The 25578-nt window shown below is 43.8% G+C and overlaps 7 protein-coding genes and 2 non-coding genes across 10 annotated transcripts; 2 read left to right on the forward strand and 7 right to left on the reverse strand.

The window, feature by feature from the left end:
• Positions 1–5477: 5477 nt before the first annotated feature.
• Trnay-gua (transfer RNA tyrosine (anticodon GUA)) lies at positions 5478–5570 on the reverse strand. The gene is made up of 2 exons: positions 5534–5570; positions 5478–5513 (listed from the first exon to the last, which is right to left on the reverse strand). It is a non-coding gene; the product is annotated as a tRNA-Tyr (tRNA).
• A 463-nt stretch (positions 5571–6033) lies between these two features.
• Trnay-gua (transfer RNA tyrosine (anticodon GUA)) lies at positions 6034–6126 on the reverse strand. Its single transcript has 2 exons — positions 6090–6126; positions 6034–6069 (listed from the first exon to the last, which is right to left on the reverse strand). It is a non-coding gene; the product is annotated as a tRNA-Tyr (tRNA).
• Positions 6127–6504: 378 nt separating this feature from the next.
• Positions 6505–9320, reverse strand: LOC108031259 (probable cytochrome P450 313b1). Its single transcript, XM_017104497.3, has 6 exons — positions 8932–9320; positions 8488–8877; positions 8027–8096; positions 7847–7973; positions 7609–7788; positions 6505–7555 (listed from the first exon to the last, which is right to left on the reverse strand). Exons 1-6 carry the CDS (start codon positions 9083–9085, stop codon positions 6968–6970), a joined length of 1509 nt encoding a protein of 502 aa, XP_016959986.1. The 5' UTR covers positions 9086–9320; the 3' UTR covers positions 6505–6967.
• A 633-nt stretch (positions 9321–9953) lies between these two features.
• Positions 9954–14693, reverse strand: LOC108031840 (dual specificity mitogen-activated protein kinase kinase 4). Its single transcript, XM_017105590.3, has 5 exons — positions 14368–14693; positions 13341–14182; positions 13143–13283; positions 12757–12842; positions 9954–12692 (listed from the first exon to the last, which is right to left on the reverse strand). The coding sequence occupies exons 1-5, from the start codon at positions 14396–14398 to the stop codon at positions 12518–12520; spliced, it is 1275 nt and encodes a 424-aa protein (XP_016961079.1). The 5' UTR covers positions 14399–14693; the 3' UTR covers positions 9954–12517.
• Positions 14694–14976: 283 nt separating this feature from the next.
• Positions 14977–15426, forward strand: LOC108032166 (SRA stem-loop-interacting RNA-binding protein, mitochondrial). Its single transcript, XM_017106020.3, has one exon. It carries the CDS (start codon positions 15044–15046, stop codon positions 15317–15319), a length of 276 nt encoding a protein of 91 aa, XP_016961509.1. The 5' UTR covers positions 14977–15043; the 3' UTR covers positions 15320–15426.
• On the reverse strand, positions 15317–16878 carry LOC108032165 (dihydroorotate dehydrogenase (quinone), mitochondrial). The gene is made up of 2 exons (XM_017106018.3): positions 16664–16878; positions 15317–16609 (listed from the first exon to the last, which is right to left on the reverse strand). Exons 1-2 carry the CDS (start codon positions 16709–16711, stop codon positions 15437–15439), a joined length of 1221 nt encoding a protein of 406 aa, XP_016961507.1. The 5' UTR covers positions 16712–16878; the 3' UTR covers positions 15317–15436.
• A 107-nt stretch (positions 16879–16985) lies between these two features.
• LOC108031502 (protein SYS1 homolog) lies at positions 16986–18258 on the forward strand. Its single transcript, XM_017105004.3, has 3 exons — positions 16986–17252; positions 17330–17451; positions 17950–18258. Exons 1-3 carry the CDS (start codon positions 17088–17090, stop codon positions 18143–18145), a joined length of 483 nt encoding a protein of 160 aa, XP_016960493.1. The 5' UTR covers positions 16986–17087; the 3' UTR covers positions 18146–18258.
• Positions 18162–18972, reverse strand: LOC108031503 (uncharacterized). The gene is made up of 2 exons (XM_017105006.3): positions 18260–18972; positions 18162–18193 (listed from the first exon to the last, which is right to left on the reverse strand). Exon 1 carries the CDS (start codon positions 18499–18501, stop codon positions 18265–18267), a length of 237 nt encoding a protein of 78 aa, XP_016960495.1. The 5' UTR covers positions 18502–18972; the 3' UTR covers positions 18162–18193; positions 18260–18264.
• Positions 18973–19392: 420 nt separating this feature from the next.
• Positions 19393–25575, reverse strand: LOC108031501 (ATP-dependent RNA helicase bel). Of its 2 annotated transcripts, none has more exons than XM_017105003.3 (5): positions 25332–25575; positions 24810–25277; positions 22446–22818; positions 20384–22258; positions 19393–20303 (listed from the first exon to the last, which is right to left on the reverse strand). In XM_017105003.3, the coding sequence occupies exons 2-5, from the start codon at positions 24852–24854 to the stop codon at positions 20191–20193; spliced, it is 2406 nt and encodes an 801-aa protein (XP_016960492.1). In that variant the 5' UTR covers positions 24855–25277; positions 25332–25575; the 3' UTR covers positions 19393–20190. The 2 variants fall into 2 exon arrangements, with proteins under 2 accessions (XP_016960492.1, XP_016960491.1); XM_017105002.3 differs by having other exon boundaries at positions 20375–22258.
• Between the last annotated feature and the right edge of the window lie 3 nt (positions 25576–25578).

Here is a 25578-nt window from a genome sequence, read left to right on the forward strand (position 1 = left end):
TCCCTCTCCATATTCACACTTCCTTTTTGGGGCACATGCACAATTTAATACTCGTTCATTATATATTCCCGTAATCCAGTGATAAAATAAAGTTGTTAAAAAAGAATGCATTCATTTTGCTGTAGTGCCACCTGGCGATTGCAGAGTTTTTAATTAAATGTCGCAACGTACAACGTATGAAAATAAAATAAATTGCCCGCTACCAGGAAAAATATTTTTAGAGCTTTGCCAGTGCATCCCCGCAGACCATTTCATCTGGATTTCCGACGAGGACCTGGAAGCGATTTCATTGTGCAGCAAACTTTTTAATTAATTGCGCTGGCCAATTTTTCGGCGGCATCCAAACGCTGTAATTGCAATTGAGTGTTGCAGGGGCAGTGGGTGAGAGGTGATAGTGGAAAGTGGAGCGTGGACCACACGGACATCGCTAATTTGGTGCCGCCAGACAAGCGGGCAAAGCGGCACTGGCGGGTCAATCAGTTGGCCATTTGGGTGGCCAGTTATCCAGGTGGGTGGTGGAGTGTGTTCGAGCCACTCTGGCCAAAGGTCCTTCAGTCACGCGCTTCGCTCGCCTCATGTTTGCTAATTTATGCGGCACTGCAGCCGCAGGGCGACGGTAAACAGCGAGCGGTAAAAGTTTTCCAACTGGCACTGAACAAGCAGGGAAGGGTCAGGTGGAAAACCGGGGCTTAGGATACCCTTTCAGAAGACTTATCGAAAACAGCAGGGAGTTGAGATACATAAGACACTAAACTTAACATAAGATTCAAGGCATTTGTCATCGATTCATAAAAATAGCATATAATTCTCAAAAAATGGTATTTTACTTTCAGCTCTAAAAAGTTTTCAAATTGTATCTTGAAATACGAAAATAAAGTTACCCTATATTAAAATCTGATCTTGTTAACCATTTTAGGCAATTTTTTTTTGGGACATGAAAGATTTTTATCTAATATACAGGAAATGGTTTATAATATGCGAAATAAAATACGTATTGAAGTATTAAAGTCTAGTCATTTTTTAACCAATTCTTTTTTAATTTTTTGTTTAAAAAAAATTTTTAAAATTTAATTTTTTATCAAAATATTTCTTTCGAATATTTTTCTTCAAAAAATTGTGATTCCTTGATACTTTAGAGATGTAACTCATCTAATTAAAACCTTTTTAATAATATTTTCTTAAAAGCATTTTATCATTTTTGAAACAAACCATGACAGCTATTTGTGTACCCTAGGAAAGGGTATAGAAAGCGGCACTGATGGTAAAGCGGAAAATGAAATGGAAATGAGAAGTGGAAAATGGGAAACAGAAACAGGAACAGGATCGGAAGAGGTCTGGCTGCTGGCAACGCCTGTCATTGTTTTTGCCGCTCTTGTTCGCGCTTTAAACTTTGCTCTCGCTCCGATACGCCCAGCCCACATTCATTACACATTGATGGTCCTTCGCCCGTTGTCCTGCCATGCCACCCACTGAACCCACACCCACTCCTCATCCGCTTTACAGTCGAATGTTGCCTTTTATTTCCTTCGGCCGCTGCACAAAACAATTTGTCAAACAACAAGCGAAAAACTTTCTTCACTCCAGGGAGGTTAAGGTTCAACACATTTCCACTTTTATGAGGGCCGGTTAACCCTACAGAGCCCCATTTTGAATTGATAGAAAAACTTTTAGTTACACTTTGCCAAGTACCATAATTTATTTTGAAATTGTAAGCAAATATTATTTGCATAGTATTATAAATTTGAAACGAAATTGGCCTTGTTAGAAGTCGAGAAATGATTTGAGGTGTTTGGCAAAGAAAAAACATAAGCCATAAATATTAAAAATTTTCTGCTTAAAGAATTAATATTTCAAAAAATACAATACATTTTTCATTATCTCTTTATCAACAATCAACCAAAATATTTCTCAATTGTTGCTTTTGTTCTTTTTTCAAGAGTCTGTCGACTTGACAATTCAGTCTGACAAACATGAAAATGTAGATTAGTAGAACTTCTTTTGTCAAATTCCAATAGATATATTAATGTTTAAGAAAAAGCTGTCAAAAATTAACCTGACATTGAGATATCGGTTGTGTGCGTATAAGTCAAATTCGAAATATATAAGAGGATTGATTTCTTAACCTCACGATACCAGAGGGTTAAGTGCCAATGAGTCTGTCCCCAGAGGTGGGCGGAAATACGGCAGATTCCTTAAACTTTGGGTTAAGTTGCCAAACTGATACGATGGACACAAACTGCCGGAGTACAAATGCCCGACTCGACTGTGCTCGAATCGCAAAGCTGACATCCCTGGAAGGCCTGACTTAGAATTTGCACACTTTGTTAGGTCGTTTTGTTCGGCAATTTTGTGCTGCCTGGCAAAAAAGTTTCTGATGCAATTACGTTAAATATTTTGTGCTCTGATTTCGTTTGGCGCCCCAGGAAAATAGTTAAGCGCCCACCCCGATCAAAATGTCCCAACTATATAAGCTCCGCAGGCTCTGCGGGGTGGCTCGTGTTTTTTACTCTATTTATTTTTGGCAAGTGAAAACTAAACTTTTCGACCTGCCAAATTGAGTTCGGAAGTTGCAAACTGTCTCAACTGACAGGCCACATATGAGGCTAATTCAATTTGAGGTAAGTGGCGGCACTTTCTGCTTTCTCTTTCGCCCCCGTCCCCGTCCCCGCCGAACTACAATAACAATTAGCATTAACACATTGATGAGACGCCACCGCCTGTGCCCCCCAAAACTCGCCGGTTTGTTGTCCTAGTAAATTCTGGCCGGGATTTGCTTTGGCGCGTGTCTCGTAAAACGGGAGTAAACTTAATTACGGCCAGGATCTGCAGCAGCAGCAGCTGCTTGTTAATGCGGTTTTCGGGGAATCCCACTCCGGGCTTACGGAATGTATTTGGTTTATTAGTTGCTCCTGCGGGCGTCTTTTCCCTACAAATGCTTTGCCGTAATTAACGCCCACGGTTAGGCAAACAAAAGCCGTCGAAAGCACACGCGACTGGAAGGCGCTGCATTAACAGAACTCAGCCAAGTGTTACCTGCTTTGCGGTTCAGCGGAAATCGGGCGAAATTGTTTGGAAGTGTCAAAGGGGAATTACAATTAATAAGGGCGTTCAGGCCAAACAGCCAACGAGAAGGAGCCGTAAGTGCTTTGGATTGCATATCATGGGAATTTCATAGTCTTCCACTCAACAAATGTTTAAAATATGGTTCATTTTAATTTTAGATTTCATCATAAAAATAGAAGTCAGTAAATAAAAAATGAATAATGTGAGAAGAATGAATGTAGGTATTATTCAAGATTCAAGAAAGAACAAAAGCAAGCTTGAAGAATGAATTAATGTAGAATGAACAGTGAATGAATGGAGAATGAATTAAGAGTGATGAAGATTGAATGATGAATAAATGATGAATAAATAGGGATTTATTTTAAACATCTATTTTACTTAAAAAGAAGCAGAATAAGTTGTTTAATAAATTAATGGAGAATGAATGAAGCATAAATATAAAATTTATGAAGTATGAATAAAAAATAAATTAGTGTAATTTAAAATCGATTTTTTGGGGGAATCAACTTTTAATGAAGACCAACAAGAGAATTGGTATATACTTCATAAATCTATGCCGTAAAATAATCCGTTTTTTCCAAAGGTAAGAAAAATGAATAGTGCAGAATCAATGGAGTACGAATTGAGCTAATCCGGCTTGAGAGCGATAAGAATTCGTACTTCTGGCTGAATTAGGTCTTCCAATTAGGGCCCGGAACATGTGCTCATTAAAATCTGATTTGGTATGCAGGCGAACAAAGCCGTCAGTCTGCAATTGAAAGAATCAGGTGACGTGGAAAGCGGAGACCTTGACTGCACCCAGCAGGCCAACAGGTGAGCGGGTGAACAGGTGAACAGGTAAGTAAATGGGGCGCCAGACAGCCAAGCTGTGGCCAGTCCTGGCATTCGAGCGCCTGCCTGCCCTAATATTCAATTAATCACATTATGCAGGCTGTCGACTCGGATTAGCAGACCTTGCCGAGGGTTACTAGCAAGGAGCACGGTAATCAAGCGATCCCAAATCGGACTGCGAGTCCAAAGGCGAGGCGAAGTCCCCGCTTGTTATACAAATAACTGGTGGCCAGTCAATTACGGCGACTGGTGGCCAAGGAAATCCAACTAAATATTTTATTATGAGCCAGCGTTTGTCTTGATTATGCGCCAAGTTGCTGGAGGGAAGCGCAACTAATTGAAAACTTGCAAAAGTTTTTCTCATTAATAATAAGCCAGACCGAGAGCCCCGGCGACTATTTGCTTACGGGGCGGAGCAGCCACTCGTCCACCGCCCTTAGCCCTTGGTCCTTCGTCCTGTTCCGTAGTCAGCTTGATTTGTTGTAAATGATTTAATTACTTATTGCAAGGCGCTGGGAAAGCTATTATTAAGTTGGATGCCCGCCAGGCCGCACTAAACACGCGTATTAGATTAATGTTGTGATTACACAGCCAGCCCCATCAAGAGATACTCTTCCGAACTGATGGTAAATCAACTATTTTTCTTGTTTAAAGCCACGGGAACACCTCTATACGCCGAGCTGTTAGAAACAATAAGTTCTAAGCCTTTTTTATATTATCTAAAAAATTATTTTATTTGTTTAAAAGCTCTATGATCTACACATATTAACAGAGAATAAAATGTTTAATTAAATGATTATAAATAATTTCTAATTATAAATAATTCCTGAATAACAAAGCTAAAATTCATTTTAAATAAATATGACCGAATTTTTAAAGTATATTTTGGTCAACAATACTGACTCCTAATTTTTTTCCCATAGCTGTACGCTCCTCGCAATCCATCCCACTCTGTATTTCGAAGCGTTAACGAGTCGCAATCGCTTATTGCATACTTTTCAGCTCCCGTCGAGGGGCTTCCCCTCCCCTCATCCCTGTGCCACAGGATTCACGTTGGCAAGGACGCAGCTCCTGCTATTGAATTATGCATATTTCGTTGCAGGCAGTGGAGCTTGAAGTGAAATGGTGGCTGGGGGCCGGCTGCCCAGACAGCAATCTATTCGTTTGTCAGGCGTCGGTGGCGCGGGGTAGCATTACGGGGTGGCGGGGTGGCAAATAGAATTATTACCTCGGCAAAGTGTTGATAAATTGTATTTGCAACAAGTCAATGATTAAGTAATTTAATACGACAACAAATACTCGGCCAGATGACCAGCAGGCTTTTTATATTAATATTGGTTTATTTTACATGCTTATTTAAAATGCATTTTAAAATCTATAAAACAAAAAAATGCATATTAAGCAGTCGCCTAAAGGCACACAACTCAATCAGCAGCAAAAACATTTTCAAATTTGTTTAAAATTCTAAATTATTTTCAAAAAGTATTGAAAAATTTCACAAGCTTAGAAAAAATAAAAGATAAATGAAAAATAATTTTATTTTCAACAACTTTGGGAAAGTAAAAAAATTATTAATCAAAAGATCCTTCGAGCCGGATTTGAACCAGCGACCTATGGATTTCTATTGCTTGTTTGCCAACTACAGTCCACCGCTCTACCAACTGAGCTATCGAAGGTCGGTGAGGGACGCTGATCTGGGGACGTTGGTGAGCTTTACAGTACATTATTGCTATATATATATTTAAATATAAAAATGAATTATAAAAATACATAAGTATGTTTATTATCATACATACGTATTTTTTATTTATTTGCCAATAATTAAATCTAACTGCTTGGGTCAGCAAATTTTTGTGTTTTGTATAATGCACTTGGTATGATAAGATTAATTTTCGTATATATACATATATATATAGATTAGATTTTACTAATTAGATCCATTTATATTCCAAAGACATAAACTTAAAGAACATAACATAATATTCTTTAAGTACTCGAAACGCCTTGTTTTTTACAAAATTGATTTATGTTCTTCGTCGGTTTTGGCTTAATCCTGAATATTTTAAGTTGTATTCGATATTTCAATGATAAAGAACCAAATTTTAGAAAAAAAACAATAAAAAAATTAAAACAAAAAAATCCTTCGAGCCGGATTTGAACCAGCGACCTATGGATTTCTATTGCTTGTCTTCCAACTACAGTCCACCGCTCTACCAACTGAGCTATCGAAGGTTGAAAACCCGGGCGGCCGAAGTGCGTTTACTGAGTGCGCGCGAGCGAGACGACTGTAAACTGAAGAAACTGCTTCGATCAGGTAATGACGTCACATTATGATAAGCAACATGCTTATGTATATATAAAGCATGTTTGGTTTTATATTTGAATACTATGTAGCACAATTTCAGATGATCTGAAAAGAGACAATTTTTATGCACAATGCTATGTTATGATGTAAAAAATTTAACTCAGCAATTTGATCTAAAATTAAAATACTTTTGTCGTTTCAAATGAATAATATGAAAAATTCTTTTTTGAAGATTAAAAGGTATAAGTCTTTATTGGAAATATATAAACTTTATGAAACATATAAATTTTTGTGTTGAGGTATTTCTTTTCAAGTAGCTTGGAACTACATTTCGCACTAAAGAAGTTAATATCTTTCCAATCGGTTAATGAAAAGTAATGAGTCTTTCGAATAGTTCCACTTCCGTCGAAATCACCTTGGCCCATTCTTCGAGGGCAGCAACTTTGACCGGTCCTCCACCCAGTTGCAATAGATAGCCCCACTCCCAACGGCAGACGGCCTTTCAAGAAATTCAATCAATTATGTTCCGTATACGCAACGTGTGCTGTAAAGTTGTGGGTGAGCACGAACAAGTGCAAACTGAAATCCATTATAGCCATTTGCAAGCTGGCAATTTGTGCTGGGCAAAGGCTGGAGAGGAGGACCAGGAGGAGGTGGAACATCGTTAACGAGGTCAACAGCAAAAGATGAAACAAACTCAATTTGCAACGCAGGGAAAATGCAACAAAAATGGCATTTTTAATTGAAAAATTACAGCAACCCTTCGAGTTATCTCCGCTCCACTCGGCACAGCGGATAATCCCTCAGCTTCAGGGAGATATTACCCTTGACCCGCAGCTCGTCCAGGCGCGCCTCGGTGCTGATGCGATAGCTGCGAAAGATCCTGGCCAGCAGCAGTTTCATCAGCATCTGGGCATACCGGTAGCCGATGCACATGCGCAATCCCTTGGTAAATGGGACGAAGGCGAAGGCGTGCCTCTGCGGGGCATCCAAACCGAAATGCGCCTCCGGATTGTAGGTGCGCGAAAGTGGACCCCACACCCGTTCGTCCCGCTGCATGTTGTAGATATCGATGCCAATCTGGGTGCCACGCGGGATCAAGAACTCCCCATCATGCCGCTGCAGTTGAATATCCTCCTCCGCCGATCGTAGGACCATGGGCACAGGGGCAAACAGTCGCATGGCCTCGTTGATCACCATTTCGGTGTACTCCAGGCGCTGCAGCTGCTCAAAGGTTACATCCCCAGTGGGTGGCAGTTCCCTGACCAGTTCCTCGTGGAGTTTCTCTTGGTAGCAGGGATGCATGGCCAGACAGAGAATGGTGAAATACAGCGCAGTCGATGTGGTCTCGAAAGTCTGGGTCATACGTTTTTAAACTGCTTTCACGGACAGAGAAACCTTTAACCTACCGCTGCAATGGTCACGTTGGCCTCATCCCTCACATCCTGCCAACTCAGCTGGCCGCGCTCCACATGCTCCCTCACCTGCTCGATGAAAATGGCCTTGGACTTGCCCCTCATCTCCAGTTCCGTTCGCTGCTGCTCCGTATTGGCATTGGCAGCCACCACCGAGACAATCGGTTCGAGAAGCTGCCGGAACACGTTAGCTATGGGTGGCCAGAGCTCACTGATCAGATGAGCAGCTTACCTGCTCTATAAACCCAAAGAGTATGCCAACGACCTTCTGCTGCAGCCGAAAGAGTCCTGAACTACGGTATATGAACTCCGGATAAAGCCAAGGCGACAGCATACGCTTCACACACACTTCTGTCAATCTGAAGCGACAGTATAATAATAGGTAGTCAATAAAATTACTTATTTTACTTACCCATTATAAGCTTCGAATATGGCAACAGATCCGTCATGCTGGAAGTTCATTTTCTTGCCCATCGTGGTCTCTGTAAGAAAATAAATGGTAACCTGAAAGTTATAATTGTAGTGTAGATAGGACCTATCTATCTATGTATCTATCTATCTGTCTATCTATCTATCTATCTTTCTATCTATCTTTCTATCTATCTATCTATCTATCTATCTATCTATCTATCTATCTATCTATCTATCTATCTATCTCTCTATTCATCTCTCTATTCATCTCTCTATCCATCTATCTCTCTATCTATATATCTTTCTATCTACCTATCTACCTATCTATCTATCCATCTATCTATCTATCCATCTATCTATCTACCCATCTATCTATCTGTATATTCATTTATCTATCTCTTCATCTATCTATCTATCCATTTATCTATCTATCCATCTACCTATCTATTAGATACTACTTACGGCAAGCTGCTTCCAGTACGATTTTCTTGAGGATTTGATAGATCTCCAACCGCTTGCCATGCTGTACACCCTCTAGCTCCAGCTTTTCGAGGAGCACTTGCGCCTCGGCATTGAAAATGGGCAGAAAGTTGCTCAGAATCTGGCGACCAAAGGCGGGATTAATAAGGCGACGATGTTTGTGCCAGCGAGGAGAACTACTGGTAAAAAGTCCGTCACCTATGGCCGAGCTAATGAATCGGTAGAAATCGCCCTTGTTGGTGCAGTGCGACGAGTTGAAAATCTGTTCCACACTGCTGGGATCGTTGATGTAGAGGAAACAATTGGTGCCCATCCACGAAATGAAGGGAGCTCTGAAATGTCGCGACAGCCCATCCATGTACTGCAAAAAGGCTGTCAAAAATTCGAGTTATCAGGTGGCTTTTTCGAAATCCTCTTTGCTCTTACTCTCCGGGTTCATCATCTGCCAACCCATGCCTATCAAGGGCCAGCCAAAGGGCCCACGCAACTGCCAGGCGGCTTTGTAAAACCTTCGCCGGCTCCACAGGAAGTATAGCCAAGCCAGCAGCAGCCAGCCGATTAAAATGATGCAGGTCAGCATGTCGTTGAACCGTATTCGTAGTCGAAAATTTAATTGCTCCACGCACGGCGTTCGAAAGGCAACTAATTACGGCTCACAGCCCCATTCACTTTTCTATACGTATTTTATTAACAAATCGTCAGTGGGTGCCAAAAAGGAAATAATAACTTTCCAGACTAATTGACCGATTTTTGGATATTTCACTGAATGGCTTCTATCAGACAAAGGTCTTCGAAACAACCTCTCCGCTTGGCTTTGCAACCGCAACTCATCTGGTTCTCCTGCTTTTCGTCGATATTCCACTATAAGCTGGCCAAATAAAAGGGGTTTGTACACCGTGTTCGAATACTAAATTGTTTTCTAGCCGGGGATTACGCATTTGCGGCTTTAATGCAGCTCTTTCCAGGCCCCACACGTTGTGGGACGATTCTCGTTTGGCTGCCGATTTTCATTCGAGTCGCGTGCCCCTCAAAATTATGCCAGTCAATAATATTGTGCACCAAGCCGAAGAAAACTTTAGATTTTAAAATGATTTCAGATACCCTAACTGGAAAAAATTAAGGATTCACTGAAAATATTTTAAAGAAATAAAATACTTTTCCCAGATGGGGAATTGATTATAAGATATTATACTATTTTCTTCCCTAATTGTTTAATAAAATTTTAAACTATAACTTAATCCTAGCATAAACATTTTATTGTTTTCAATCTAAAATGTACTGTTTAATTGCAAGAAATACATAAATCCAAACGATCAACATTATGGCAACCTTATCCCCATTGTAAAATGAATGTTATTGGATTATATATTTACCTGGTAATTCCTGGCGTACAGCCCCGAGTCCCAATGCCCAATCACAACCAAATTTACACAGCTATTACGCGCTAATTGAGTTTTTGAATTATAATTTTTATTTGCTATTAATATTTTTACAAATTGTTTTATTTGTGGTGTTTAGCTTCTCTTAATTTTGTTCAACAGTTCTATGTTATTTATCTGCGTGTAATTGCCATGACTTTGAATAGTTCCCTTTCGGTATTTGGTTATCCTTGTGTAATATTACTTCTCGCCGATATGGGGAGACACAAGTCGGGGTTATTCGTACGTATATGTAGACTGTTAGTTAGTAAAACTTAGTGCGCTAAGTGTTGAGTGAGCGTCTCCTGATGCTGCATTGGGTTTTACTTAGGATCTGGTCCCGAATACTGGGATCCCACAAATACTCCGAAATTTAGCACTCTCTCTTATGTGTAAGCTAGGTTTAAAAGTTTGCAAATATTAATATTGTTGTGGACGTTGCGTTTCCAGTTTTGTCATTGGTTAGATCTTTAGATTTAGTTTAGAGCTTTAGGTCGTGGCATAAATTGGCGATTTAATTTTATTCAAAGGCCTTGGATCAATGGAAGCCAATCTTTGGGGTTTTTGGTGTTAAATTTCACTTGGGAATCGGGTTCGAGATTGATAGACATAAGAACCGCACTGGTTCCGTAGATTAGTGTATAAATATTTGCCAGTCATGTGTCCTTAGTATATCTACCATATATACACAACCCGTACGCCCTCGCCAAATCCTCTCAGGGGGACGTTAGGTTTTCCTTACTTTACAAATAAATTAAACTCCATTTATTGTCAAAAATATTGACGACTCGCGATTGCATTATTCCTGGCATTACACATGAGTTGTATAATATGATTATTAGGTCTACCGCTAGTTATATCAAAAGTGATCTGCCCAAGTACTTAGGTAATTGTTTTCAACTATACCACCACCCCGCGATGAGGGTTAAATTCAACATTGCGGTCAGTTAGTATGCCATGTCTGCAGCTGTAGAAACTATTGCATTGGAGACTTAGGTTCTTCGCTAGTGTGCCTTTCGAGTGGAATGTAGATTAAGTTTTTCAAATGGATTGCTGCGCCACTTTTAATGTGGTATTTTCTAATCGGTTAATACTCTCCCAGGGGCGAACATGCCTCTGCTGGGCGGCATTACTTGACAAGTCTGTATGAAAATTCTGGGATGTCTGCGGGCTTAATAAAAATATATTTCACATTTGTGTATATTTCCACTCTAAATGCTGCATGCTGTAGGATTATATTTTGCAAACAAACTTCGGAAAAACACAAGATAACTTCTGCAGGCTTTTGTTGTTTTGTTGTTGCTGTTGCTTATTCTATATGCAACCCGTGCAAATATATTATGCATGTATATATGTATACAAAATAAACTTTGCTTTCACATTGACGCTTGCATAAAAATGTTAATCAAAAAACATTGGTTTTAGTTTTTACTCGATTTTGTTTGCTGTTGTTATTGTTGCTTTGAGACGGGGACATAGACGGTGCAATTGTTTGGCTGTGCATTTATGGGGATGGATGCAGTACGGCTATATAAGCTTGGGTTTGAGAGCTAGGCTAGGGATTACATATGGCTTATGAGTTTTTATTAAATTTAAATTGTGGTTCTGCTGGTGAGTGTTTATCATTTCGGTTTATACTTAGGCACAATACATTTATTTTGTTTTATTTTCAGTTTTCACATGACTTTTGTTTTGTAGCTGTAACTTTTTTGCTAAATATTTTTGCTTCGCTTACAACTAATTACTACGCATAAAAACGTGTCTAGATGTGTGTAGTGTAGTGTGTGAATGTGTCGGTGTTGTGGCTAATTATTTCATATATTATGGGATTAGTTTGCATTTCTCTGCAATAATTTCTACTACAATTTAAACATCTCAGCCGCTTGGCCATTATTTAAAGCTTTTCACAATCATTTTCATATATGCAAATTAAAAAATATAATAGGATTACAAAATCTGTTCAATAAATAATTTATAATTCAATAGCTTTTGTTGAACTATATTTTTTTACGCATTTTAACGCGTGTTGGTGTTCTGTTAGTTTGTTTGGGTAGTCAATCTTCGTTCCCACGAAGTTCTTTACAAATATTGCTTATGTTTTGCATGTGGCTGCTTATTAACGCAAAATGCATTACCAATTGGTCTTGTATCATCACTAATGATAAATAAATCAACCGGATTATAAAATGCTCGCTTGACTGAATGTATATAAATAGGCATTGGGCGGGGAGTCCAAAGCCGGTCAAATTATTGGCCGAAATACTCGACTGTGACCCGCTGCCGGCCTGCTTTTTAACACAAATTTATTTTCAACACAAAATGGGACGCACAATACTGCGAATACAAAAATTATTGAATTACAATAGGCTTTTTGGGGACTTTAAACTATACACACACATTAAGCTTACTACCAGCTTACACTTTTCGCTTAGTTTTGTTTTTCTGTTTAACAAAATATGCGCTAGGTTTTCTACGAATGCTACAAAGTAGACAACAATTTCCATTTTCTCTGCTGCCCTTCTGCTTAGTTTGCTTGTTGTGTTGTTGCTGTTAATTCTCAGTTAATTTATGACTTGCTCCTTTGCACAGAGTGATTAACTCTCCGCCTGCTGGTTGGCCGTGAACTGCGTGATGCCGTCCTTCTCCATTGATTCCAGGATATCAGCGACGTACACGGCTACATCGGTGTGGCTTGTCTCACCGCGACGGATGAAGGGCATCTCCAGCAGCCGGCTGTATTTCGGTCTGTCGCTCTCCTTTTTAATCAAGCTTTAAGGATTATGACATTGTTAGATTTTAATTTGCAGACGTATAATATTTTGTTGATGCTTACCAAGTATTGACAAAGTCAACAAACTCTTTGGAGAACTCCATTCCGTTGTAGGACGTCAATAGTCTTGGCGGTTCACCTTGCACAACCTGGTAAAATGTGATTGTTATTAATAAGGGGAATTTTCCTATTCTCAAAATTACTGGAAGAATACAACACTACAAGAGTGCATTTTTGATGCTAGTAAATTATCGCAAAATTAAGATTATTTCGACAGATACTACAATGAGCTAACTATGTTATCTGCGCTATCTTCATAAGATTATTTATTTAACAAACTTTTGACCTACAAGATAAAAAGTTATTTGTATAGTCATTTCTCGCGAAAATGATTCATACAGCTAAATCAAATTAACCACGTCACTAAATCATTGTAAGGGCATTTGTACCTGACACAACTGCTCGAAGACCGAGTCCCACTTGCGGTAGGGGAAATTGCCAGTAGCCACCTCCATCAATGTTATGCCCAAGGACCAAACATCGCTTCGCACATCGTAGCCCTTGGCGCGCTCCGGATCAATGCGTTCCGGCTGCGAAAATTCAAAGAACTATAGTAAACAACTTTGGGAAGATATGAGCTTCGTTACCGCCATGTAGGGCCTGCAGCCCGCATCCTTGGTCTTGGCAATAGAGTCAACCAGCTGACCCGAAATGCCAAAATCACACAGCTTGATGTCGCCACGACGGTGCAACAGAATATTGCTCGGCTTCACATCCCGATGGATGATCTTCAGCTCTTCCTTTAGATAATTAAGGGCATTTACAGTGGCCACCGTGATCTTGGCCAGTATGGACTCCGGAATGTGGCGCTGCTGCTTCTCATAGATGTACTTGTAGAACTTGTCCAACGAGGTGTCCATCAGCTCCATGCAAATCCAGCAGTCGCCCTCTTTGAAGAGCGCTCCATAAAACTGAACGATGTAGATACACTCGTTGGACTTCATGACCACCTCGAGGTCCATGAGCAGCTGCTTCTGTTCTTTCTCGTCGACGGTGGAGCGTATACGCTTTACGGCCATTACCTTGTCCAGTTTCTTGAAGATCATCTTGTTGACCGCCCCAAAGGCACCGCGCCCAATTTCGCCCTCATCCTCGAGATCATCCGAAGTGAAAGTGTGTGTATTGGCGGCACCCTCGCCAAACTGCAGCTTGCCGCAGGCCTGCTGGCGAATTCGCTCCCGGTGGCGATCTGCAGCGCTGCTGCTCGATGCTGCCGGAACTGCGGGCACATGACTGCTGGCCACCGGCGGAACCGGTTGTGGCTGCTGGGCACCAAAACAGCGGGTCACATGGTTGTGCTGCGATGAGGAACTTGAGCCCGAGGAGGTGGAACCCGACGAGGTGGACGATGTGGACGAGGGCGGATGGCGAATGCTGAGGTTGTTCAGGCTGAGCTGATCCGGGGGATTGCGGGAGCGACTGGATCCGGCTAGCAAATGGATGGGAAAACAAAGAGTGTATCAGACTTGATGAATTGATAGACATCACCGCTTATCACCGCTGCCACCCGTTTCCCTAACTATGCGTCACCCAGCCAGTGTGTGTACCTCCTGGCCTGCATGTGTGTGACATGCGTGGGCGGCCCACTACCGATGCCAAAAGGGAAACACTCACTTGCGAACAAATTCTTCGGTCGCTCGGCCATTGTGTGCGGCTGTGGTGGCTGAAAGTATCGATGGCCCTTTGTGTGTGGCTGTCCGAAGGATGTTTTGTCCGTTTTCTGCAGGCGCCGCGCCCCGAATACAACACGTCGACTGGGACTTCCTTTGGCCCGCGGATCGCTTGGCCACTGGACCGCCTTGATGGGCTCTTCGCCGTACGCAACGCAGCTTCTTTTTCAGCAATCGAGCGCACTGATATGCACTTTTTCCGCAATTTCGCTAAACATTTACATAAATAACGCAAAACTTAAAGGAGCTAGAGATGAAACATTGATTATTATCGATAGGGCACCGCAGAGCGGTCGATAGGGCTGCAGACATAATATCGATAGGCAGGCTAAAAGCCGATAAGCAGCCCTGCAAGGTGAGGTAATTGTGAGGTGTCTTTTTAAAAAATGTTTAACTATTAAGAATATGAAAAATAAGTTAAATTAAAATATTCCTAAATTAAAAATAATTGAATAAATCTATCCGATCAAAAAGAGCATTTGTTGTACAAAAATGAATTTGCATAAAAATGTAATAGTTAATTAGTGACGTCAAAGCGCCTAAAATAAAAACCTGCGCCACCTGTGCAACCCTGCATCGTTCCGTAACCGCTCTAAACAGAAATACAAATCTCCACAATTATGTCCAGCGGATTCGCGCGCAGCAGCTACAAATTGTTCGTGGGCAACCTGCCCTGGACGATCAGCAGCAAGGAGCTGCGCACCTACTTCTCGAAGTACGGGCACGTGGCCAACGCGGAGGTGGTCTTCGACCGGCAACTGGGCCTCTCCAAGCACTACGGATTCGTGGTGTTCAGCCAGCGGGATGCCTTCAACAGCGCCAGCAACCAGAACACCCACTTCCTGGAGGGCAGAGTGCTCAACGTGCAGCGCGCCAATGAAAGTCAACAAGCGTAATAGATGACAATTGTACTGATTTACTGGTTACACCGAACAAGGGGCAGGAGAGATGGAACAACTTAGTTTTGTACTTAAATGAAGGAAGCACTTGCTTGAGGACTCGACACCTTCGTTTCATTTCTTGGGCAGGTAGAACTTGGAGTTGGTGCCCACCACTTCGGACACATTGGTGTGACCCAGCTGGGTGACCAGCGCCGACAGCTCCGCTTTGATGTCGTCCACGAGAGTGGGTCCCTCGTACACCAAAGCCGTGTAGACCTGGACGTAGGAGGCACCAGCCTCGATCTTCTCGTAAGCATCATAGCCGGAGGCCACGCCGCCGACACCAATGATAGGTATCTTGCCCTCGGTGAGCTGGTATATCTGGGCAATCATCTCCGTGGAGCGGGCCTTGAGCGGTGGGCCACTCAAGCCGCCTACCTCCTCGGCAAGCTTGCTGTTTCCGATCTGTTCCCGCGACACCGTGGTGTTAGACACAATCAGACCATCCACGCGGCTCTTCTTGCGCTTGACCACCCAAACGATGTCCTTCATGTCGTCCTCGGACAGATCGGGCGAGAGTTTCAGGAAGATGGGCACATTCTTGTTCTTGTCCAGCGTGGATCTGGTCTCGTTGACCTGCTCCAGAAGCTCCCGCAGCCTCTCCTTGCTCTGCATGTCGCGCAAGCCCTTGGTATTCGGACTGCTCACATTAATGACCAGGTAATCCGCCACGGGTCCGAAGACCCGCACTCCCTGTACGTAATCCGCTATTGGGCTCAAGGTGCTCTTGTTCCGGCCAAGATTCACGCCCACAACACCGTTAAAGCTCTCCTTGCTGCGGAGCAGGCGCAGCCTTTGGAGCACCGCCTGGTGGCCCTCGCTGTTAAAGCCATACCGATTAATGATGGCCTTGTCGTCGGTCAGCCGGAACACCCGCGGCTTGGGATTGCCCTCCTGGGCGGCCGGCGTGACAGTGCCGACCTCAATGAAGCCGAATCCCAGATCGTGCAGGCCGTCCACCGCCTCCGCGTTCTTATCGAAACCCGCGGCAATGCCAATGGGATTGCTCAGCATCCGCCCGAAGAACGGAGTGTGCAGATTCTGGTCATCCTGGTACTGGGACACCGGGCACAGGCGGTACTTGCAGGCCAGCACAGCGAGCTGGTGACTGGTTTCCGCCGGAAGGAGGCGCAAAGCCGGCATTACGAAAGTGCGGAACACCTGGTCCTGCTTCTTGTAGGCCGAAATGCCCGCCACCAGGGCGGCAGCTCCGACCGTGACGATGCCCAGCGACCGCAGACGACTCTGTAGAAGGATTCCATTCGTAATCCCCTAGTGTTTAAGCCGTACTTTACTCACAATTCTCCGCGTTGCGTTCCTCGCATTATTCAGGTGATCTTGGTCCATTGCGACTATCGCGGACTATCGATTACGGGGGATAAGGCGGAGAACTAACAGGTTGCGCGGAGTGTTAGAAAAATGTAAAAAAGTATGTATGTATGGATGGTATTAGGCTTCTAAAATAAATTTCAATTTGGGATAAAGTCGTGTCATTTTGAGGGAAATTTCATGTGAGGCTCTACTTGGTTACGTGTTGCATTGTACTTGAGTAAAACATTTTCTTTCGGTGTAGCAAATAACCTCTTTTGTTGCCAGCACATTTATCGATAGCCATCGCTGGGCTTCTAGTGTCATCTGTAAAGATTGAGTCAGTTTGTTATGGCCAGCTGAAATTTGGGAAAACTTTCGCTTTTAAACCGCAGATTTGGAAACCCGGGCAACCATGAAGGGCGGCACCTTCCGCAACACCCAGTGGGATCCCACGCTGCTGACGGCACAGATCGTATCGATGCAGTTCTGCGTGTACTTCACCCTCGGCCTGCTCGTCTTCGTGGCCAACAAGTTGTCCGGGGATAACTACAGTCTGGATCACTTGTTCGAGTACCATGTATGCTAGTTGGGATCTTGATCCTCTAAGCCTCATTCCTAATATCCTTCTCACTCTTGATCTATTCGCATTTCCAGGAGATACACATCTACGATTTGGGAGGCAGACTGGTGATCTGCGCCTTCGTCTTGAATGCTTTCCTGGCCTCCCTAGCACTGTGGTGCATCGTGAGGCGAGCCAAGCTCTGTCTGGATTTCAGGTGGGCACCTCAAGATGACTTAAGAGGATCCTTATGATACGTACAACAGAATAATATTAGAAGTGGAGGAGGAGTAGATGGCGATATGACTCATTAGCCTAACTCTCCTTTAACCATTTAAAACATATATCATATCATATTCCTGATCTACCGCCAGCAGGAATAATGCCAACGATATTCTAAACACGATTTTAGTTATAAGTAAAAATTTTATTTACTGTGATAGGTTAAAAGAGAGATAGCTTTTAAAATCACTTTCAATATGCACACATATATTTGAAGTAGTGAAACGTGTAGCAGTTAAGGACAGATTTTATATTTATAAGCCAAATTATATGAGCAAAAGATGATAATGAATTTTAAAGATACAATTGAAAGCAGATAGCCTATCCGATATGCAGTAAAATCACTTTAAGGATAATTGTTTCCTTTTACAACATAAGTTTTTATATAATACGCCATTGGCCACAATTAACAACTATCTCTATTTTTCCGCAGTTGCACCTTCCACGTCCTGCACTTGCTAGTCTGCTGGTGGTACAACCGCTCCTTTCCCGCCAACGCATCCTGGTGGCTGCTCAACGTCATCACAGGCACGATAATGTGCATAGGTGGCGAGTTCCTCTGCCTGCAGACCGAGATGAAGGAGATCCCCGTGGGCTATGCGGCCCTCAATCAAAAGTCCGACGTCTGACTCAGATCCACCTCACTTGTGATGCCCGCTAGCTTCTCGAACCAGCTTCTGTGTACATGTAATTTATTGTTAAACTAGCCTAAGATTACATAGCATATAAACACTATATTGTACTCCTTTCAATGTATTATCTGGTAAACGAACGGCGGTCTTGGCCTCAGCTTCAGTTCCTCGGGCACTGCGGATGGCGGCAGGGAGAACTTGAAGCCAGAACCGCTGGGATTCCTGGATATAATGGACCAGAAAGACTCCTCGCGCGGCACAAAAACCCAGTAGCTGAAGGCGAGCATGAAAGTGGCGATCAGAGATCCCAGGATAAGGAAGATCCAGCACGAATTTGGTTGTGGCTTCTGCATATTCGCTGTTTTTACGAGTTGGAGGCCTGAAATTGACACAGCTGAGATGCGCTAAAGCAACCGAATGCACCGAAAATTGCCCGACACTTCTGCGAAACGAATATGAACGGGTGTGGCCTTGTCAAGAGCCTACGATGTTTAAAATGCCAGCGTAGAGCTTTGCTCAGCAAGCAAATTTATCTGACAAACAACGATCGACAAGCTCCCTTGGCTTGGCACACAGAAAACCTCAGAGCAAACTAATCAACTTTGCCTAATCTAATCTAATTAGTGAGCGGGTACGCAGCCACACGATCGTCACATCCTCCTCGCTGTTTACTGCATTTCCATTTACATTTTGTCCCCTCGTTTTGCACTTTCAATTAGGCTGATTGCTGAAATGTGCCAGAAGCTTTGCTGGAGGAAAACCGGCGACAAAGCTCTCGTTTAAGAAGCTTCTAAAGGTTCACTAACCTAGACAATGTCTACGGATACTCTGTTTTTAATTTATTCAGTAGCTGCAGATCGATTTACGATTAAATAAGGATCAGAAATACAGCGAGTGTAATGGATGGCAACGCTTGCTAAACTGAGACCCCGAGTTTAGAACGAGTTCTTCATAAATTTTTATCGGTGACGTTTAGTTAAAAGCTGATAGCAACAGGTAAATAAATCTTAATCAAACAAAAAATATTAGACGAAAATCGAGTGAACAAGTCCCACCCGTCATATAAAAAGGTGAAGCAAAGGAAAATCCTTATCTGAAAAATGTACGCCTTAAAAAATAATCAATCTAACAGCAGAAGAAAACCGGGGTTGGGTTTCCCTTTATTTCCGTTCCCTTAAAATCGCCAGCGCTAACCATAGCAATCCACAGCCCACAAGCTTCAATTCAAATCAAACAAGACTAGATCTCTTTTTTCATTTGCTAAATTATTAAATTTAAGTTTAGCAAACTTTGTTTTTTAATTACTTTTTGTTTGTGTTGGTTTCTTGTTTCATATAGTACATTATATCTCGATCTATATATTTTTTAATATATATACCATTACTATTTTTACGTTTTCTTCGTTTAAAATCATCAATTGAAGTTCAAGGATTTGCGCATTCATCGTCTTGATCCGATATCGACAGTATTTATGTCTCTATATATATATTTGTATTTTAAGAATTCCAAGAAAAATGATGTGTGAGAAGTGTAACTTATGGACAAAAATTCAAAATTGTATCAGTTGCTTAAATATTCTTAATATTTGTGGTTGTTTAGCATATTTGTAATATGTATGTTTGCATATTCCTTCAACTACGCGCATCGATTCCATAAAATAATGGGATGGGGGGATGGGAACGAGGACTCCTGGGGTTCTGTGGGCTGGCTATACATGAATGTAATATACTTTCGCGATGGACTTGCACAATTTATCATTAATGCTGGCTCCTGGCTTCTGAGGTTGTGAGAGAGAGGAGGAAATTGCTAAACGAGGGTGCATCTGTGTATCTTTTCTGTATTTTCGTGTTTTGTGTTGCGCTGCGCACAGACAGTTTCTCTTTCACATTTGCTGTTCCTATATAGTATACGTGTGTGCACATATATATATATAGTTGTTATCGACTTTGTATTTTTTCTCCGTTTGGTTAGTTGCGAAAGTGGCTACGATGCGACTGCTGATGCTGCTGGCCCAGGACCTTTGCCTGAAGCTGAGGCCTTGCTCATTGATCCCACCAGTCGTTGCTCGAGTGTGCGGCACTTCCGCCGTAGGAGCCACCATAGGAGCCACCACCGGCGCCGCCGCCATAGTATCCACCGCCGCCCGAGCTGCCACCTGAAGGGGAAAATCAACGCTTAGTGTCTCTAGCTCCAATCGAATAACTTCTGATGGATGAATCCACTCACCAAACTTACCGTACGAGTTTCCGTTGCTGCGATAGTTGCCACCGCCGCCTCCCGATCCAGAGCCACTGCTGCGCGGTGGGGGTCCACTGCGTCCGCCACCGCCACCGCCTCCGCCGCCCGAACTTTGACGGTAATCCCTCGATCCGAAGCCACCGCCGTAGCGTCCACCGCCTCCGCGCCCTGTCCTCTTAGCTCCGCCGTGGCCGCGATCCGAGCTCATGTCCTCCATGAAATTGGGGATCTTCTGCTTCGTCTCGATCAACAGCTCCAGCAGATCAGAGCAAATGTTGCGGTTCTTCTCGTTGAAGAAGGAGGTGGCCACACCGAGGTTACCCATGCGACCGGTACGTCCGATACGATGGACATACTCCTCCACGTCCGAGGGCAGGTCAAAGTTGATAACGTGCTTCACGTGCGGAATGTCCAGGCCACGAGCGGCCACAGCGGTGGCCACCAGGATGGGGCAGTCGCCCGAGCGGAAGCAGCGCAGTGCCTCCTCTCGCTCCTTCTGCGTGCGATCACCGTGGATGCTGGTCACGGGATGGTTGCACTGGTACAGGAACTCCTCCAGCGAGTCTGCACCCTTCTTAGTCTCCACAAAGATGAGCGTCAGGCTCTCTTTGGTGTACTCGGGACCGTCGCGAATGGACGACAGCAGGTCGAGGAGATACGAACGTTTATCTTGCTCGTAGACCCATAGGATCGTCTGCGTGATATTCTCGGAGGTGGAGCCCACACGACCCACGGCCAAGAAGATGTAGTTGCTGAGGAAATCGCTGGCCAGCTCCTGGATCTGCTTGGGGAATGTGGCCGAGAACATGAGCGTCTGGCGCTGCCCGGTTGGCGGCATGTTCAGCTGCTCGACGATGCGACGGATCTGAGGCTCGAAACCCATGTCCAACATACGATCAGCCTCGTCCAGGACCAGGAACCGAATGTTCTCCAGTCCCACCTTGCCGCGAGTAATCATATCCTCCAGGCGACCTGGAGTGGCCACAATCAGGTGGCATCCGCGGTCCAGCTCGCGCATTTGCTCGCTGGTGTTGTTGCCGCCGTACAGCACGGCCGGACGCATCCGGGAGCGGTAGGCGAACTTCTTGGCCTCCTCGAATATCTGGGTGGCCAGCTCGCGGGTCGGTGCCAGCACCAGACCCAGCGGATACTGCTTGCGCCGGCTGTACTGCCGGTTGCTCTGCGGCGGTGGCACATGGCCGAGCTCGTACATCTGGTTGAGAATCGGCACCAGGAAGGCGGCCGTCTTGCCGGATCCGGTCTGGGCGCAGGCCATCAGATCACGGCCATTGATTATAATCGGAATGGCGTGCTTCTGCACCGGTGTCGGTTTGTCATAACGTGCTAGGGCCACGTTGTTGCGGATAATCTCCGTCAGCTGCACATCATCGAACGATGTGATGTTCGGGGGCACATTCTGGCCCGTCGCCTCCACGGGTATATCCTCGTATTTGTCAAAATTGATGCCCGTATTGCCCACGCCGAACAGCTCCACCTCCAAGCGCTCGTCTCGGGCGCCCAGCTTTGTGTAGTCGACGTTGCTGCCGCCGCCCTCCTTCCAGCGGCTGTTGTAGCCGCCGCCTCCGCGATCGCCGCGGTTGCTGTAGCTTCTGTTGCCGCCACCGCCGCCGCCGGACTGGCCTCCCTCTCCGCCATCGAAACCGGCCGGACGCTCCGGCTCCTGCCAGCGATCGTTGCGCGGCTGCTGCTGCGGCTGTGCCTGGCCATCCTCGGCGGGCTGCTCGTTGAGGGCGTTACCGCTTCCACCGCCACTGCCGCGGTACGACGGACCGCGTCCGAAGTTGCGACCTCCGCCGCCGCCTCCGCCGCTGCGATTCCAGTCACCGCCGCGACGCGAGTCAAATTCACCACCTGCAAGAATTTTGGAGCTTATTATAAATGTTCTTGGTAGATCGATTTAGATTTTATATTATAGTAACTCAGGAAATTAGAGGTAAGTGAAAACAAAAAATTGGTATTGCACAATCTTATATCTTTGTTATGATTCATATTTTATTTTAGTAACAATTTCCGTATATCTTGGTCCATTAGAACTCACCGTTGTAGTTGTCCTCGTAGCGACCGCCTCCACGTCGTCCACCGCCGCCGCCGCCGCCGCTTCCGAAACTTCCGTAGTCGCCGCTCTGGCGATTGAAGCCGCGACCTCCACCACCGCCGCCCCTGCGGAATTCACCTCCGCCGCGCGACTGCTGCGGATCCCTGCTGTCCTGGCGCGAATTCCCCGATCTCGACTCGAAGCCCTGGCCCTGTCCTTGGCCCTGGCTCTCTGCGTCCGCTGCGTTGTTGTTGCCACCGCCTCCACGAAGATGCGGGGGCACATACACACCACCGGTGATCGAGTTAGTGGAAGTCTTGCTTGTTATGGGGCCGCTGTAGTCAGCAGAGCCGCCATTCAAGTCCAGACCAGCAACCTGTAAGTTACAGAGAGGAAATCGTTAGTCTTGGTCAGAATAAAGGCAGAGACTAGGATTTAATGGGGTCAACAACTAATACTCATACGCACTGTTGCCGTTTGTACAAAATATATATATAAAGTATAATATATCTCGAAAATAAACCGAGAAATTAGGCACACTTAAATCTGGTATGTTCCATAAACTATACTATATGAAATCTGTACATGAATGGCATTTTCACAATTTCTATAATAGGACTGATGAATCACCACATACACATAAGTTTGTTGTTCTTTGTTCCCAATAAATCCCTTAAATAGAACAAAGTGCATTTATAGATAAGATTTATACCCCCAAACCAAAACTAAGCTTAAACAGCAATCTATACGCTGCTGCAGTCTATAAAAAGTTAACAAAATTAAAATAAGGTTTAACAAAGTGAAGTGCTTTTATTTTGCCGGCACCTGTTCCAGTTTTCCAGTTCAATGAATTGCTGGAACATTTCCCAGGGGAAATCTACAACAGAACTTCCAAAACTTCTTGGATCCCGCTTAGCAACATGTGCTATTTACCGCTTCCACTTTCCAGGGCAACGTGTATATATACATACGTGCAAATCTCTGGAATATATACAAAGAGAAGGAGAGAGGCGCAACTAGTTTAAAGCTTTGAATTTCAATTTCGCCTCTCTCTGTGTTAGCATCTCTCTCGCACTCACTGGCGGCCCATTACACAGAGAGCGACCGCCTAGCAACCCAACAAAAACAACACGTGAGCGGGCCACCCACACATGGCAAATAAATCGCAGCCGTAGTGGTTGAACTTAAGCCCGGTTGTGGAACGTAAACGAAAACAATGTGGAACGCGTTGGAAGAACAAACCACAGAAATAATAGAAATTCTCATATTCCATTTTGAATTATTTTATATTAATGAAATCATTTTTAAATACTTGTGTTCTTTGTAGAAAAGAGAGAAAAATAAAACGGAGACAAAACTCGCATAAAGATGAGTGTACCCTATAATATACTCATATTTTTATGGCGAGTCAACAAACGGCTAGATCGTTGCCCCAGAGAGTCATTTATGGACATTTATTCTCTAATTCGGGGGAACCCCAAAAATTCATTTGATTGTTTTTCTGACCCACAAGGCTGACGCGGGCAAAACGATTAAAAGGGTAAACTTGTATAAAGGTACAAGAAAAGATTAACTTACATTAGCATAAAATTAGTAAAGTTTTCAAACACATACAAAAAAAATAAAAAATGAAATTAAAATGAAAAAAGTTGAAATAATTTTGGGTTAATATCATTAACACTTTATCTTTAGATGGCATTATAATTTTTAATAAAAATTAATTGCATGGATTTATGTTTCAGTTAAGTTGTGGTTTATTCTTTACATAAATGACTTTTACTTTAGATACGAACAGCAACTTGTGAAATTGGCGAGGATGACACTTTTTTTGTTTTCTGCCAAATCACCCTTGAAATTAATCAGCGGATCGCCAACCCCTGACAACCCTGCTCACAACAGCTTCCACATGTGTGCGCGAGCGAGAGAGAGCCAAGTACGACACACACACACACGGTCGGCCTTAGAACGGCGGCACCGCTCGCACACGCACACAGCCGCGGGAGGCCGAGTGGAAACTTTCACATGTACATAATATACAAGTCGAAATGGAGGCAAGCGAGCAAAATTGTACAAAAGAAATTACAAATTGGAATGACGAAGACGGGCCCAGCCGCACACATGCAAGCACTCAATAGCCACGGACGCGATTCACCGTTGTAAAAGAGCGATAGAGACATTAGTGTGTTATGAAATCAATAAATTTCTAGCCGAACTTTTTTTTTTCCCCCAACAGCCGCATGAGCATCACGCACACACACGCACGCAATTACTCACTCGCCCGCGTGTGTGCATGTACATAGGTGCACACATACGTACTTTTCCTATATAGAAGACGGGCATTTTCGCCCAGTTAAAAACTCTACTTACTTGCTGCTCTAGACCTGTGCCATTTTGGTTAATAGCATTACTCATATTATCCTCCAATCAGTTGCTTTTTTTTTCTTGCTTTCCGTTTAGGAAAATTTTGCAATGGTTACGCTTCGGGGGATTTTTTTTGGGGTGCACACTTGCAATTTGCGACAAAAAAATGTATACGATCGTTGTGTTGGTGTTGCACTTTGTGTCTATACGTTTTTCCTTAGTTTTTCCGACAAAACTTCTTACGTTCCACAAGCTACTGCGTTCTCGTGTGAAATCTGAGGAGTCTGTACTTGAATTTGTTCGGTTCTTTTGTTCCTCGCACACAGTTCCCTATGTTCTGCTTGAAAGTGAGACGTCTCCGTATCGGATTCGGCTGGCCTGCTTGTGCCAACAATTACAATTACAAGCGCTATGGGCTTGGAAAAGGCTGCTTTTCCGACGAGTTCACGTTTTTTTCCGCTTTCAGACGCGTGTCTAAAAAATAGGGTTGTTAATACGCTGTTATCGATGAATTATCGGCGCTCGCACTAGGGATAGCAGGGACTCGATCCAGGGTTTGTGGCCTCGATGGGTTAGCGGGGACACAGTCGGCGGCGTTGCCAGATCGCCGAGCCAACTTCGCGGGCTCTGCCTATCGAATTCGAATTCGCTTTTGTGGGGCGTCGTCGATCTCTCGTGGGGTGTTGATTTCTTTGGAAATGGAAGAGAACTGAGGCTCGGCAGTTGAAATTTTGTAACACTTAGGCCAAAAATTGTTGTGTTTATGCTTAGGGGT

This window comes from Drosophila biarmipes, chromosome 3R (genome assembly GCF_025231255.1).
Source record: "Drosophila biarmipes strain raj3 chromosome 3R, RU_DBia_V1.1, whole genome shotgun sequence".
Lineage (NCBI taxonomy): Eukaryota > Metazoa > Arthropoda > Insecta > Diptera > Drosophilidae > Drosophila > Drosophila biarmipes.

What these genes read in the sequence shown, in the direction of transcription:
- LOC108031259 (XM_017104497.3), bottom strand. Translation starts at nt 9,085, where the DNA reads ATGCTGACCTGCATCATTTTAATCGGCTGGCTGCTGCTGGCTTGGCTA. An exon ending in ATATTCGAAGCTTATAATGG is followed by an intron (nt 7,974 to 8,026) that starts GTAAGTAAAATA and finishes CTGTCGCTTCAG; the next exon opens with ATTGACAGAAGTGTGTGTGA. An exon ending in CCAACGTGACCATTGCAGCG is followed by an intron (nt 7,556 to 7,608) that starts GTAGGTTAAAGG and finishes CGTATGACCCAG; the next exon opens with ACTTTCGAGACCACATCGAC.
- LOC108031840 (XM_017105590.3), bottom strand. Translation starts at nt 14,398, where the DNA reads ATGGCCGAGCGACCGAAGAATTTGTTCGCAA. An exon ending in GCTGCAGGCCCTACATGGCG is followed by an intron (nt 13,284 to 13,340) that starts GTAACGAAGCTC and finishes GAATTTTCGCAG; the next exon opens with CCGGAACGCATTGATCCGGA. An exon ending in GTTGACTTTGTCAATACTTG is followed by an intron (nt 12,693 to 12,756) that starts GTAAGCATCAAC and finishes TAATCCTTAAAG; the next exon opens with CTTGATTAAAAAGGAGAGCG.
- LOC108032166 (XM_017106020.3), top strand. Translation starts at nt 15,044, where the DNA reads ATGTCCAGCGGATTCGCGCGCAGCAGCTACAAATTGTTCGTGGGCAAC.
- LOC108032165 (XM_017106018.3), bottom strand. Translation starts at nt 16,711, where the DNA reads ATGGACCAAGATCACCTGAATAATGCGAGGAACGCAACGCGGAGAATT. An exon ending in GGAACGCAACGCGGAGAATT is followed by an intron (nt 16,610 to 16,663) that starts GTGAGTAAAGTA and finishes ATCCTTCTACAG; the next exon opens with AGTCGTCTGCGGTCGCTGGG.
- LOC108031502 (XM_017105004.3), top strand. Translation starts at nt 17,088, where the DNA reads ATGAAGGGCGGCACCTTCCGCAACACCCAGTGGGATCCCACGCTGCTG. An exon ending in ATCACTTGTTCGAGTACCAT is followed by an intron (nt 17,253 to 17,329) that starts GTATGCTAGTTG and finishes TCGCATTTCCAG; the next exon opens with GAGATACACATCTACGATTT. An exon ending in AAGCTCTGTCTGGATTTCAG is followed by an intron (nt 17,452 to 17,949) that starts GTGGGCACCTCA and finishes ATTTTTCCGCAG; the next exon opens with TTGCACCTTCCACGTCCTGC.
- LOC108031503 (XM_017105006.3), bottom strand. Translation starts at nt 18,501, where the DNA reads ATGCAGAAGCCACAACCAAATTCGTGCTGGATCTTCCTTATCCTGGGA.
- LOC108031501 (XM_017105002.3), bottom strand. Translation starts at nt 24,854, where the DNA reads ATGAGTAATGCTATTAACCAAAATGGCACAGGTCTAGAGCAGCAA. An exon ending in GCACAGGTCTAGAGCAGCAA is followed by an intron (nt 22,819 to 24,809) that starts GTAAGTAGAGTT and finishes TGTAACTTACAG; the next exon opens with GTTGCTGGTCTGGACTTGAA. An exon ending in CTACGAGGACAACTACAACG is followed by an intron (nt 22,259 to 22,445) that starts GTGAGTTCTAAT and finishes AAATTCTTGCAG; the next exon opens with GTGGTGAATTTGACTCGCGT.